Genomic DNA, 15,680 nt, shown 5'->3' on the forward strand with positions numbered 1-15,680 from the left:
CGGTTAAGATAACTGACTCCACTGTGTGTCCCTGTCTCTCTCTCTCTCACACACACACACACGCACGCACACAGTAGCTGAATCAGAAGCACCAGATTGTCGTAGCAAAGTCAGAATTGCCTCCTAGGTTCACGAGACGTTCGTCCATAAAATGTGTTGCTGTTCTGTTGTAAGTAATCTTAAAGATTCCTGAATGCATCTACTTTCGCAAGGCCAAATAAAGTGATTTTGCTTTCTCCTGGATAAACACAGCATCTCCCTGACATGACTGCTTCAACACTAACTGTGTTACTGAAACCACGCCTTCTTTCTTTGCGTGAAAATTTGGGCACCAGTGAAAATTCAGACAGGTAGAATCTTAACTTAAATAAAGAATATCTCTTTGGATTTGAGACTTTAGTCTTTGCAACTTTACAGATCTTCTTCATGCAACAAGAGCTTGTAACACCCCAAAGAGAAAGGAAAAATTGATCATTGCATCATATGTAAAGTTTATGAAAAATTTTTTTTCAGGGGTTTGGGTTTGGAATGACATGGGGGTTTGTGATTAATGACAAAATTTTATTTAGTGGTGCAGTATGCCTTTTAAGTCATTACACCTGTCTAGAACAAAAAAGAGAAAAAATTTAAAGCATGGAATCACCAGTGTGATACGTTTCATAGAACTTTAGCCTCATGCTAACTGTACCTAAATTGTACAATATGTTGCAAAACTTTTGTCATAGAGGTGGTCATGAAGGGATATAATTGGTTTTACAAGTCTATTAAACAGATGCGACTTACTGTTTGTCAAGTCAATGTTCATAACCATTTGTCAGCCAAGGATATCACCTTTAGGTCAACAGGTGTTACTGTGCATATTTCATCAGTCTTTCATCCAAAGGTAATACCTTGTTCTGCATCTTGCAGCATGATATCACAAATTACTTTTATTTTTCAACCACATGTCTGCCTTATAATATTGAATGCCCATTTTTTCACAATCAATTCCCAAATGGAGTCCTCTGTTATTGTTCTACTATCCTCATGCACAATTACAACAATTTTTTTTCTCTATGCCACTCCCGTGTCATTTTTCTGGAAACATGCAATCTTGTTTTATAGTTCTTATAAATTTATATTTATAGGCTATTCATAGTGTTCATGACCTCCAGTAATGATGCATTACTCAACCACAGTGCTAAATAATGTCTCTAAAATAACTGACATTCAGTAAATCATATGTGGTTACAATTAGAATAATTTCAGCCTGCAATAAGTGCATTTCTATGCCAAATTTAGCCAATAATAAGCTTGCCATTCCTCCTCAGCTGGGGTCTCATTTCCAAAGCTGCTTCACTAACATATCATGGATGTAAGCCATTGACACTAATGTAAGGATGCCAAGGGGATATGTTTGGTTTGGCAAGAGGCCCCAGCGAAAGCATTCAACTGCCTCTCACCTCGTGTTCCTCCACTGCTCCAGCAGAATGAATAAATAGATCATGGTAAACAGATCATTCGTTATACACCTCAAGCAAAAAAAGTGCAGTGACTCCCTTTGCATTGCCTTTGGTGGGGTAAATAACTTTGATTCACTGTAGCAAGTTTTCTAAGACCCCATGACTATTTTTATATGACATTTATTGTAAAAGCATTTCAAAGGAACAACATTTTGGTATATTTGTAAGTTATAAGTTGTTGCAATGACCGATAATTCCAGGGAGAAATGACAATTAAATACTTATGACAGCAAACGTAAATATACTTACTGTAAATTGTAATAATTACAATTAATCATGGCCTAAAATATTAATTGTGTCTGCTTAACATGTTTACTCACCACATAACTTATATTAGCTTATAGCTGTATAGTATATCCATATTACTTTGATACACACATCTCTGACCTATTACATAACGCTGAAAAAACACTGAAAAATACATTTATGGTCAAGTTGCATTAAAAATATTTGTATTGTTAAAAGCAAAATACAAATAAACATTAAATTGATTGCAGAACAATTTTTTATTAGGGGTTCAAGCACGTAGCACTGACTCCTAATTGTAATTGTAAGAATGGTCATGGATGAGTGATTTCCACACAAAACTGACCATCCAGACCAAACCGTAAGTTGTAGAGACTTGAAACTTGCAGGGATGGTAGTACTCACAACAACTATAATGTGACTGAGGCTCACCCCAATCGGCCTGACGGGGGCACTACAGCGATTGATAGTACGCTAATAACTCCTAAACGAAAACAAAACGCATGCCTCAGATTCGACAATGAGCCTGGGATCGCATTTTTTTTTTTAACAAAACCTACTTTTGCAAACTAGTCCTAGGTTTTCCGCCCGATCAGATCGAAACCATTGCAGAAAGATTCTCTGGAGAGTGAATTTAAATAATATCAATGAATATTAATAATATAATAATATTGACTCACTGTGGCAAAGGGACATCGAAACATTCAAAGATGGCTCCTGAATGGAATGAGATATCTTCGCAAAACTTGGAACATTTATGTAAGAGCTCAAACTGAGGTCACAGGGACAAAATCACAAAGATTGGCCACTTGGTATAAGAGGGGGAAAAAAAAGAAAAATGGCTATAAATAGGCAACCATTTGTCCTATAAATATGAAAATCGTTGTGCAAGATCTTGGTCCAAAAAGCCACAAGTGTTTATGGGAACATTTGTGTTTCTCAAAAAAAAACATGGCCACCATTGCCCGATGAAGTTTGTTAGACCTGTTAGACATGGTAAACGGAGGCCGATTGGAATGAAAACTCAGTGGTCCGTTTGACGTTTGACTCATGGCCCCAAATGTCTGTGAAAAATGTGAAAGAAATCAGCCACTGGGAAGTGGTATCGCATTTTTTTTTATTGTACATTGCGCAGTTTTTTTACATGCAATATTCTTATGATAGACCTCCTCATTCCAAAAAACTTTAACTTTAGAACCGCTGTCAATCAAACCATTTTTAAAATGATTAAGAAGATACAAACTTTTGCGAACTAGTCCTGGATTATTGGGAAGCTATAACAGGTTCCTTCAGAAAAGGAATATACCCAAAAGACTATAAAGCTTAAACAAAAATTCTAAACTTCATAAAACCTGCTGGGCACATGCAACAGGTGATTCTAATCAAGCATACAAAGTTCAAGGGAGATCGGACCCCAGTTGGCGCTATAACAGTCAAAAACTTTGTAATAATTGATTAAGTTAAAGGCTTGCTTAATAATATGTAATGTCTTTTTCCTTGCGTGCTTTAAAACCTAAAGCGATCGAACCCTGGTAATTGCTGCTTGAAGCTATATATATTATTATAATTATTCATAAAAAATATTGACCTGAAAAAAAATGCACAAATCTTTTTCTTATTGGTTGATATGGTTTCTGCAGAAAGGCATGGGATTTGTATTTTTGTCCACAATAATGTTCATATATAGTGATAAGATTATGCTACAGGGTATAAATGTCCTAAGTTGTTGTTTTATATACACCTATTAAAAATAATAAGTAAAAAAAATTAAATAGACTATTAATAATGTGTTTCTTTTAAACCTTATAATAAATTTTAAAAAACTTGAATGTAAATGGTGATTCCTTGTATTGGGTCTCAGAAGGTTACCTTGGAGCACTCCTGGGTTATATATCCGACTAATTGAGGTTGAATGTGAAAATCCCATTAGGTCCATCTAATAGATTTAACATGTGTACTCGCCACCTGATAGCTGGAGGCTGCATTACTGTGCGATCATATGCCTAGGGTGCGAATTACAGGATGGGGGGTGGGGGGCTATGATCCCCTCCAGGGTAAGTTAAGACAAAAGGTTGGGGCTAGGAGTACATAAATATTTTTTTATTCTACATTGGTTAATTAAGTGTGCACAGCTCTGTCTGAATGAAACATATCAGTAATATATCATTTCATGCATCATTAAAAGTAGACGGGAACTATTCATTATATAATTTTACATCTAAAGCTATAACTGCAACGACAGTGGAGATCAGGGATAGTTGTCTCACTTTTTATTCCATGCATAAAAAAATCTAATATTTAAAAAGGGAAATTTAAACAGGAAACACAAAACAATTACAGCTGCAAAGCATACAAAATAGAAATTCCAATGAATGAATTGTATAAAATTACAAAATATAGCCTATATCTCATGTGACAACTTGCCAAAACATTACATGTATGAAAGACTGTCAAAAATATAATGTTTAAACTTTGTTTTGGAGGTTGCAATTAAAAAAAATGCATTTGGGTCTTTTGACTCGAACCTAGTTATAGAGATACAACCACAACCAATGTGACAATTAGCCCCGGTCTCCGCTGTACGTGCTGTGTGGACTTCGAATAGACGCACGGAGCTGTCGTCTCGCCGGTGACTGTGATTGGTCAGCACCTGCTCACCTCCTTCATCCAAACTGACATGAGTTGGAGGAAATATAGGCAGCATCCAATCCCCCGACCCTCACTACGTGTTGGTCTGCGCTGCTCCCTCCGCCTCGTGTGCTTCATTCTTCGTTCAAAATATTCGCAGTTTTAGACAGCGCTATCATCATCGCACGAGACATGCGTGTGCAACTGACTATAGGAGTGTTAATTTTGTTTTTGGCGGTGCGGCAAACACACGCGACTGATTCCAGCAGCGCTCATGACACCTCACAAGAGAGATCACTGAACATCCAGAAGAGAAGACTCTCTCTGCAGAACACAGGTAACGTTAGGTAGTAACAGGGGTTTTGCGCAGTGCATGAAAGAAAATCAACGACAGACCGTAAATGCGTGGAGCTGATTAAACTGTTTCTATTGAAGATGCATCAAACTTTTAACTTACGTTACCAAACAACTTATCTCCAGATTAGTGTGTCATCCAGGTTAAGCACAACAATAAAAAGCGTTTCTATCCTACGTATCCTAGTACTTAATCAAATGTCAGGGGAGTTTCGTTGCAATAAATAAATGCATTTTTACACCGTTAAAAAAAACGTTATGATGACGTCCTGAGGTTTTCGTAACCTCATTATCACATCCACATTGGTACATCTATGTCATTAAATATATTTTTACCACGTAGCCTATATCTTTAAAGCAAAAAATAAGCGTAGACAAATGGTGAGACTTTAGTGTTGACATATAGCATACTATTAGCTGTTCTTACGTATGTAACGTTACTGAATAACCGTCATATATCGCTATACTACTGTTTTTATTAATTCTTCCATTAACTAGTTAACCTACACAAATAATTGTTATAATGGCTTTGTTTTGTTTTGTAAATGTAAGTTAGCTAACGTTACCTAACGAACCTCAGAAAATGTCCTCTTATCCGAATACACGTGCGCGCACTGCTCTGGGGGTTAAGGCTTTTCGCGCCAGAAATGTAGTCAAGTAAGCTCATTCAAACTGTCTGTTCTGTTGATAAAGCTGAAATAATAAATTTCGAACATTATTAATCAACTTTTAAAAGTTTAATATAGCCTCCATATTTGCTACTGAGTTTTGTTTTTTAGTAGACAAATAAGGTTCCAAATGTTTTAATGTGGCCTACCAAATTTTTTAGTGATCTAACTGCAATTTTTAAAAGCCTTAGAATATTTACTGCCATAAAGCTGCAAATTACACATAGTGTATATAAATTTAGAACACTGCATTTCAAACCTTACCAAAGTCCAGTGAAGCAGTGTCACAAACAAAGCTCTATATGTCAAAAATAACGGACATGGTAACGTTACATTTAGATTATTTTGGAAGTTCTCATTCACAATCTTTATCCATGTTACCCACTGACTTAGTTGGTGTTTCGTCTTTGTGTGCATGACCCTGAATATTAGCCATGTTTTATCTCCAGGCCACTTAACAATTAGCTTATCATGTGGCTTTCTGTTGTGCCACCGATATTATTATAGTGCTTATCAGTAAAGCAAAAAAGCAGATTTTGATAGTTAAATTATGAATATCGATATTTTAAGTTGTAAAACAAAAGTAGTTTTTTTAATGTAAATTTAACAGGGTGTATTTAACAGTGTTAATATACCAAAGAGCAGTATGTATTTACTGTAAAAGCTGTAATGTGATGATTCAAAGTTCTCTATCCCTTGATCATTCTCCAGCGGAGATTCAGCAGTGTCTGGTGAACGCAGGGGATGTAGGCTGTGGGATGTTCGAGTGCTTCAACAACAACTCCTGCGAAATCCGTGGACTACACGACATCTGCATGACGTTCCTTCACAACGCTGGCAAATTTGACTCCCAGGTAGGGTCCTGCTCGCTTCCCTTATGTACTTAAATCACAGTGTACAAAACATGTACACTGTAATGCTGTTTAATACTTAATTGGAGGTTGGATTGGCATTGTGCATGCTCGCAGTCGCCACTGAGATCTACAGCACCTCATCATTAAGAGCAGACAGTTTGCTCGCTGTCCTTTTCATTAGACATACTTGAGCTGAAATTAGCTAAGATGGCATTTTGTCATTAACTGCATGTGTTAACGACTCTGGATTGATAAACGACTTCTGTATCACCACAGGGAAAATCATTCATCAAAGATGCGCTGAAATGCATGGCCCATGGACTTCGCCACAAGTTCAGCTGCGTCAGCCGCAAGTGTCTGGCCGTGAAAGAGATGGTGTTCCTGCTGCAGCGCGAGTGTTACGTCAAACACAACCTCTGCTCTGCCGTGAGGGAAAACGTCAATGTCATGGTGGAGATGATCCACTTCAAGGACCTGTTTCCTAAAGGGTGAGTGTTTCAATATAGAGACAAAAATATTGACAAAAATTATATCGATATTTCCTTGGATTTTGTCATTAATGATAATTAGATTTTGCTTTAGAGCAGTGGTTCCCAACCTTTTTCATCTCGCGGCCCACACAACCAAACACATATTTTTGCGCGGCCCACTGCAAAAAAAAAATAACTGACCCCACTATTGTTGGGTTAATCACTTAGTACTCAGAAGCTAGATAGTTAACTGTCTTTATTAAATGAACTGGCAATGAACAGAAAATAACTCAGACTGGCACCGCTTGGCACAAGTACTGTTGTTCTGTAGCACATGCAGCAAAAATATTTAAGATAAATCAGCAGTTTATTCTTAAACCTATCAGCGAGCTCGAATAGTGGAAGCATAGTTACAGTACAGTTTAATATTCATTTTTTCTTATTTAATTCTATATATGAAATTTTATTGTGTTATAACTTACGAAATTTTTATATTTGAATTATTTTGGTAAGACTTTAGAATAATGGTCCATTAGTTGATGTTAGGTTCAACATATACTAATGCAGTATTCAAATCAAAAGTTGTGCTTGTTAACATTAGTTAATGCACTGTGAATTAGCATGAACTAACAATGAATAACTGTGTTTTTATTAACTAACATTAACAAAGATGAATAAATACAATAATAAATGTATTGTTCATTGTTTGTTCATGTTATTTAATGAATTAACTAACATTGACTAATGGACCATTATTCTAAACTGTTACCATTATTTGTTTAAATAGCAATTGGCGGCCCAACTGCAATACCATCGCGACCCACTAGGGGGCCGCGGCCCACAGGTTGAAAACCACTGCTTTAGAGTTTATTTTTTTGCTGATACATTGATTGGTTCACTCAAAAATTGTGTCATTAAGTACTTACTCTCATGTCGTTCCAAATCTGTAAGACCTTAATCCATTTTAGGAACATAAATTAAGATATTTTTGATGAAATCTGTATAGGGCTGCCCTCGGCTAAAGATTTTTCTGGTTGACTAGTAGTCGTTAAAGAATAGCAAGTACACTGCATTAACATTTTAATAATTTGTTGATAAACTAGTGCTTTCTGTTTTTGGTTTAAGAGCCGGAGACACTCGTCATCTCTGCAATAGTGGATGCACCTGTATGCATGTTTCATACGGAGTACATAATCTAAGAATTTTAGTTTTCTGTCTGAATTAGTTCATTTAAAAGTTTCACTCCCTATAGATATATTTTTCAAGGCAAGAATACACAGTTTCTAAGTTATGTTAAGTTAACATTAGATTGAGCTGCCAAGTAATGTTGCTACTACACACATATTTCAGATGATAAGCCGTATTTGAGATCGATGAATGTTAGGGTGTACCCTAACGTTAGGTTTTTTGTACTATATGCCCAATTTACTCAATAGCATTTCACCACACCAGGTTGCTAGTTGGTGGAAAACTCAGTGTCTTGCAACCATGTAAGCCCACAAATGAACTGGGATAGAGACTGAAAATTCTACCCAACATAAAAAGCCTCGGCATCCATCAAAAAAGCTCTATGACCAAAGGAATATTAAAACATGGATAAATCATCTCATCAACCAGATGTCAATTGCAATGCTTCATGCTGCAAGTCCTCAATCTGGCGATCTATGTGAGCATTGGGGCTGAGAAGGAAAGGGCAGGAGAAACTATGCGTGATATTTCCATTTGGACTGCAGTACCCATTTAAACCACTAGCTGCCAATATCACATACTGCAACTTTAACTCTTTAAAGGGTTAGTTAACCCAATGTATATGACTTTGTTCTTTCAGACAAATCCAATCGGAGTTAAAAAAAAAAAATATCCTGGCTCTTCCCAGCTTTAATGGGAGTTTTTTTTTTTTTTACAATCCAAAAAAAGTCAAGCAAAGCGCATCCATCCATAATAAAACGTTCCTCACCCGGCTCTGGGGGGTGAATAAATGCCTCTCCTGTAGCAAATGTCTTTTCGTATGCGGAGGCTGTTCTGGGTGGATGGCGTAGGACGTAGGCGCAGCACACACACCTGTGATTAGTGACGAACACAGAAGCATGAAAGAGGCATGTTTTATTATGGATAGATGCACTTTTTTTTTTTTTTTTGAGGGGACGGGGGACGGGGGGGTTGTGTTGACACTTGCCGTCTTTTTTGAAGCTGCCAGCATCTGTTTTACATTATAATCTTAGGGATTAAACTGTGGGGTTTTTTTTAAGTCCTGAGCGCATTTTAAAACTAAAAAAGAGCTCCTGTCAACTTTTTCTTATCAAAAAAGACGCCAAGTGTGGACACGCCTTGGACTGTTGAAAGAAATAAAATGCCTGTGGCATTCTAAATCTTAGAAGAGTTAGGATTTTTTTTAAATAACTCTAAATAAATATAATTTGTGGATTCGTCTGAAAGAAGAAAGTCATATACACCTACGATACCTTGAGGGTGAGTAAATCATGGGCTAATTTTCATTGGACGGATTCTAATTGGATGTCAGAGTTTATAGTTACTTATCATGTTAAAAGGAATTCCAATGATATCCTTTCTCTGTGCCATTATGATTATAGTTGCATTATGTATCGTTCTTGATGTGAACGGGCCTCAACTGTGGTTTTACTTTTCTAACGGTCTCCTCTCCTTCACTGAAAGGCCCCATGTGGAGTTAGTAAACATCCTGCTGGGATGCGGCGAGGAGGTGCGCGTCGCCATCGCCCGCCGAATACGAACTCAGTGCGAGCAGAACTGGGGAGCTCTCTGCGGGAGTCTGAGTCTCTGTGCCCTCGGAAAGGTGGAGAACCAGGCCGGTTCCACCCTCGCCCCTGTCCCAGACATCACCACCCCACCGGGAGCCAGCAGCAACTCCCTCCCTCCTGCGAGCCCGCGTCTCCCTGAGGCCGACGGGGAAACGGTCTGGACACTCACAGAAGATGAAAATCAGTCCTCAGGTCCTCAAGATAACGCCTCTGATGCCGAAAAAGAGCTAAAGAGGTCTCTGAATGCCACCAAAAGGAGGTGAAGGGAAGCGGGTTCTTGGTGCCTTTAGCCCACACGTCAAAAAGGCTCATTCACTGCTCTCCTTCCCTGCCTCTCTCAAGGACAAATAAGCTGCAGTCTCCAGTGCTTCTATAAGAGCACCAGCGACGACAGGGTATTTCAATGTGATGTTACATTTAGAGCTGTCATTCTGTGAGAACACGGACTGGTACGATATTTTGCAATATTTCAGTGGCATTTCACCCTCTGTAGATATATTTGTAGATTGTGGAATAAGTGCATTCCTCAGGCTGCAGACTCTTCAGAATGCGTAGAGGGAGTCTGTCAGGCTGCAATTCTGAATAGCATTATTACAAAAACTGGGCCTTGTGTTTTGTGATGACATCATTCCATCTGCTCAGTATTTGTCTGTTTTGAAGCAAGTCCATTTGGGTGAACATCACATAAACATGTCCAGGTCACATTTCACCCCAAAAGAAAGAAAGGAAATGTCTATTAATAAAAATCTAGAAAAATAATTTATACATTGGAATACACTACTGTTTAAAAGTATGAGGTCAGTTTTTTTTCTTTTTTTAAGTAATTAATACTCTTATTTTGTAAGGTACTGATAGTAAAAAATAGTGTTTGTTACAAAAAGTCAATTTCAAATAATAAATGCTGCTCTTTTGAAATTTGTAGTCATTGAAGAATACATAAAATTATTAATATGAATGGTCAACATCATTGTGTTGAAAACTGCTTAATATATTGTTTTTCAGGATTCTTTGATGAACAGTTAGTTCTAAATAACAGCATTTAGTTGAAATAGAATTTGAATTTTCTTTACTGTCACTGTTGATCTCTTTAGTTTCCTGAATGCATATGTTGATTTCTTTTGAATTGTAAACTTCTGAATGGAAGTGTGTCAGCATTGATAATAATAAGAAATATTTCTTTAGCAAGTATCTTGTGACACTGAAGACTTGAGTAATTCAGCTTTGCCATCACAGAAATGAATATATTAAAATAGTAAATAGCTCTTTTAAACTGAAATAATATTATTATTAATAATTATTAATAATATTATAATTTTTTTTTCTCTATTTTTGATTATTCAAGACCATCATGTTTTGAATTGTGGCATTATTTCATACTTTTTTTATTTACATTTTTTTTCCGTAAAGCTTTTTGCTGCATTTGAATTAAATTCCGTACATGAAATACCATTTTTTAAATACCTTTAATAATATAGTGTCTTCTAATCAGTTTCTGTTGTTTTGGGGTGAAATATGGATCTGGTCTGCTGAGATCCACATCTTTGGGTTGTTTTGAGCACAGGTAGAGCCTCGGCAGCAGATATAAGCTCTTATATGCCACGTGCTTCATGCAGTACACTCAGGTGTGTCCACTGCAGTGCTGCAACGTGACATATCTAATATGTAATATCAAATTTCATATTTTCTTGCTAAGAATTTAGAATAGACATTTTTCGTACGTGATTAAAAAAATAAGACTATGCCTTCCTTAACAGATTGCAGTTATATACACAAACATTTTCAAGTATGACAGAATATGCGGATCAGTAGTTTTGGACCTACCTCATCTCTGTAACATGCACCTGTACTGAAATACTGTATAATATATTGCATAAAACATTCTATATGTTAGAATGTGTCCCATAGTTTCACAAGGCAAACTGGTCAATGCCTAGACTCACTCTTCTATGTTTTAGTGTGTTTCTTGTAAATATTTGACATTATTATTATTTTTAAATTAATTTCTTCAAATTTATGCATGAACTGTATCTTGTGGATTTTCAGGTCAGGCTCATATCAGCCACTATAGAGTGCTGGTTAGTCATTTTATATACATGCTTGTACTATTTATTTTTTATTTTATTTTAGTTTTTTTTGGATCTGTATCAAAGTAATCAAATGTATTCCACAATAAATTAACCTTGTATCCAATTTTTGGCCTTTGTGCATTCAAAACATGCAGAAATCATCACAGCTTCTGAAAGGTTATAAAGAAACTATAATGCAATAAAACAAAATAGCACACCTGCCACTCGGGTAACTTTTCACCATCAGAAACAAAGTGTGCAAAGACCACAATGTTTGTTTTGTGGAACACACACACACACGATCATTTCGACATACTGCGGTATCATAGCAAAAGTTAAGAGTAAAGAGCTGGACTGCAACAGATGAAAAGCTACAAGATACAAGGCCTAAAGAGATACATGTGACTGCATTTCTAAACCGAAATTGCATTTACATCATTTTTAGAACTGGAGCTGGGTAATTAAAATGTTTTATATTTGAATACATTTTAAAATGTAGTCTTTTCCTGTGATGCAAAACTTAATTTTCAGCATCACTTTCCAAATAAATCCAGCCTTGGTGAGACTTTTTAAATCATTAACTTTTAAATGGTTTTGTAAATGAATAAGGGACAAAAATGATCTGTTCTTCATAAAGTCACCTACTTTTGAAGACCCAACCAGACAGTTCTTACAGTAAAAGAGAGACAGTACACCCCCTAGTGGTTCAAGTCAAATCAGGTGTTTCCAGCTCAGGAAATGACTAGAATAGCAATCAATTAGAGACTGCGGCAAAAGTTTGGGAAAATCACAATTTAGAATTATTCCTAGTCTTAAACTCACCAATTAAGGTTGAACTTATCTGATCACAAATATAGTTTAGTTATAATGCATTTTAAAATGTAATTCATTCCTTTGAATATTCAGCATCACTACTCTAGTCTTCAGTGTCACATGATCCTCTTGTCATCATCTTTAGGGTGGTGAAATGATGACAAACCCCTCGTTTGGAAAGAACCATTGGCTCTGAGAACGGTGTCTCATTCGGGTTGTATCGGTATGATTTATGGAAAGCAGTGTTATGTTGACACAGTTCTCTTTTGCACTAAATGAAGGGGAAGAGTCTTTTTTCAGGATGTAGAGCACTGTAGCCAGAAACAGAGCAGGAGCTAAAAAGATCAGCAGTTTGTCGGTCAGTTCACGCCGATTATATTTCAGGATTAGTTTTCGCCCCAAGTGAATGGTTCCCGTCATGGCCTTAAACTCTTCATTCGTCTCTTGCACAGTCCTCGAAGACGCAGCTGGAAGCAGAGCAAGTGGAGAACATAATCTTGCAATATTCATAACGAGATCGTAGACATGTCATAGACACGATGTTCAGAAGCCGTGTTCCATGTTCATGTTTCCAAGGTTGTTTTTTTAAATCAAAAGTAAAGATCTTCAACCTGAATATATCGAAATAATCATTTATATTCAAACCAGACCAGATTTGCATCTCAAAACTTCACAGATTCTTTTACCTTCAACTGCAGGTTTGAATACTTTCACAAGCTGTTTTTCCCCAAATTAGTTCATGAAAAAAATGAGATGTGACCCTGGAGGACGAAACCAGTCGTATTTGTAGCAATAGCCAACAATACATTGTATGGGTCAAAATGATAGATCTTTCTTTTATGCCAAAAATCATTGGAATATTAACTACAGATCATGTTCCATGAAGATATTTAGTAAATTTCCTATCGTAAATATATCAGAACTTCATTTTTGATTAGTAATATGCATTGCTAAGGACTTCACTTGGACAACTTTGAAGGCATTTTTTTCAATATTTATTTATTTATTTATTTTCAGATTCCAGATTTTCAAATAGTTGTATCTTGGCCCAATAATGTCTGATCCTAAAAAACCATACATCAATGGAAAGCTTATTTATTCAGATATTCTCATATATTTCATAGATGTATTGTGTGTTAATAATCAGACATGTTTCTTGGGCAGCATATCAGCCTATTAGAATGATTTGTGAAGGATCATGTGACACTGAAGACTGGAGGAATGATGCTGAAATTTCAGCCTTGATCACAGGAATACATTTTAAAATATAGTCAGAGATATCTTATTTTACATTCATTTTATTTTAAATGTGAAATCATTATTTCACAATATTACAGTTTTGACTGTATTTTTGACCAAATAAATGCTGCCTTGTTGAGAGTGTATTTTTTTATTATAAATAAGAACAAAAATGTTATGTGTTTATGTGTACATTTATAAATGTAATTATATATATATATATATATATATATATATATCATTAGGAATAAATCTAAATATTTAAAAAAAAAAAAATTCTTTCAGAAACATTATAAAATCTTACCAACCCCGATCGTTTGTACGGTAGTGCATATAAAAGTGTGTTTCGGTTGCTTGTTTTTTTTTTTTTAGATACATTTTTTTATTTAAACTTTCTCACTGTTTTGAGCACTAATTATTGTTATTTTTATTTCTATTAGTAGCTCGGTGCACGAGACGGCTGGCCACGTGACATCAACATGCAGAATAAACCAACATTTTCTTACTAAGGAGATTTCTCAACTACTAATAGGTTTACATGCTTATATCATGAAGGTTATGATCTCAGGCCCAACGACCCAGAGTCCATCAGCTTCTTTACCCAGAGTTCCTCGCTCTCCTCACTCGTCTGCACCCGCTGGGCCATCATTCGGCTGATGTTCATCAGACTCTCTGTGATCTCACTGGATGTCTGCTCCAAACCCTCTTTAGTGGCCTTCCTACAAACCCAACAAGCAACATGCATTTAGAAGTAAATACAATCCATTTAAATACCACATAAATGGGGTCTCACTTGTATTAGGTGGCCTTACATCAATGTGTTCGTATTGTATTGGAGTGAGGTTAGGGACAGATTTGGTGGTAAGGGTAGATTTAAAGGATTCAAAAATCATAGAAACGTTTGGATTTGATTGTGACTGTCTGAACAGAGCAACAGCTGTAAAGCAGCATGATTTACCTGTGTCTAACAGAATCACCAGAAGCAGTTCGTCCTTCTCCAGGTTGTCAATGACCTGCTTGACTTCCTCCACGCCGTCTGGTTACTGAAACACAGGAGCATGGATAATACTGTAATTCAGCACACAAACAGAAAGAAGATTAGACAGTAAAAACTGTTTTTCTGACCTTAACATCTGCGTCCGATGGCCTGCCGTAGTGTGATATAAGAGAATATGAAACTCACAACTGAGGAGGAAAAAAACACCTCAATTTTTCAAGTCCAAGTAGAGCAAAATACGCAGTTTGGTGCAGACGTTATGATTATTTATTTCTATGGCCAAAGAGTAAGAAGAAATTCTGACAGCTTGCAATGTAAATCAATGAGATGATGGACTACTTCCATAAAACACAAATCAATAACTGTTGTCACTCTATATCTCAAAATAATGTTTTATTAAGATATATGCTTAGATTTATGATCAAAGCTCTGGAATTTTAATTGTAGGGTAAACATATAATGCAATGAAATACAATGATTATATCTAATACATTTTAATATTATTTACTATATCTAAAAACATGAAACTACGAACATGAAATGACGAATGTACCTGAATCCTAAGTCTTAACTGATTGATCTTTTCCTTCACTGTACAGTTCAGATCCAGAAGCACTGCCTGTGGCCCACAGCATTCTCTTATGTCCTGACACAAAAACAAAAGAAACAAGAAAGCATTGTTTCCAATTCATGCTGACTGACACAGACACGAAAGTCATGGCCACAGCTTTAAATTACTACAACTACGTACAAACCTGACAGTAAGCAGATGCATTAATGTAAAGAATGAAGTCTACCTGAAAAAGAGCTTTGATTTGCAGATCATATTTGATCATCTCTTGGCCACATATTGGGATAAGCACATCAGAGGAGGATGCCATATTTGTTGTTATAAGATAGGTCAGAAGGTCCAAACTTCAGTGCATTTTCAGAACTTTTTGATGCGCCCTGCAAAAGTGTTCTGAGCAAAACAGTGTATTATACTGCTTTACAACATTTTCTAAGAATGCGTAATGATATATAATTGATTAAATTAATCAAGAGTGACAGAAATACTTTTTTTATT

General features: G+C 36.2%; 1 protein-coding gene and 1 pseudogene across 1 annotated transcript; one reads left to right on the top strand and one right to left on the bottom strand.

The window, feature by feature from the left end:
• The first annotated feature begins 2,574 nt into the window (after nt 1–2,574).
• On the top strand, nt 2,575–10,247 carry LOC113038341 (stanniocalcin-2). Its single transcript, XM_026195666.1, has 4 exons — nt 2,575–4,713; nt 6,110–6,252; nt 6,529–6,740; nt 9,396–10,247. The coding sequence occupies exons 1-4, from the start codon at nt 4,569–4,571 to the stop codon at nt 9,760–9,762; spliced, it is 867 nt and encodes a 288-aa protein (XP_026051451.1). The 5' UTR covers nt 2,575–4,568; the 3' UTR covers nt 9,763–10,247.
• Nucleotides 10,248–11,051: 804 nt separating this feature from the next.
• LOC113038081 (vesicle transport protein SEC20-like) lies at nt 11,052–15,495 on the bottom strand (annotated as a pseudogene).
• Between the last annotated feature and the right edge of the window lie 185 nt (nt 15,496–15,680).

The sequence above is a fragment of the Carassius auratus genome, chromosome 21 (genome assembly GCF_003368295.1).
Source record: "Carassius auratus strain Wakin chromosome 21, ASM336829v1, whole genome shotgun sequence".
NCBI lineage: Eukaryota > Metazoa > Chordata > Actinopteri > Cypriniformes > Cyprinidae > Carassius > Carassius auratus.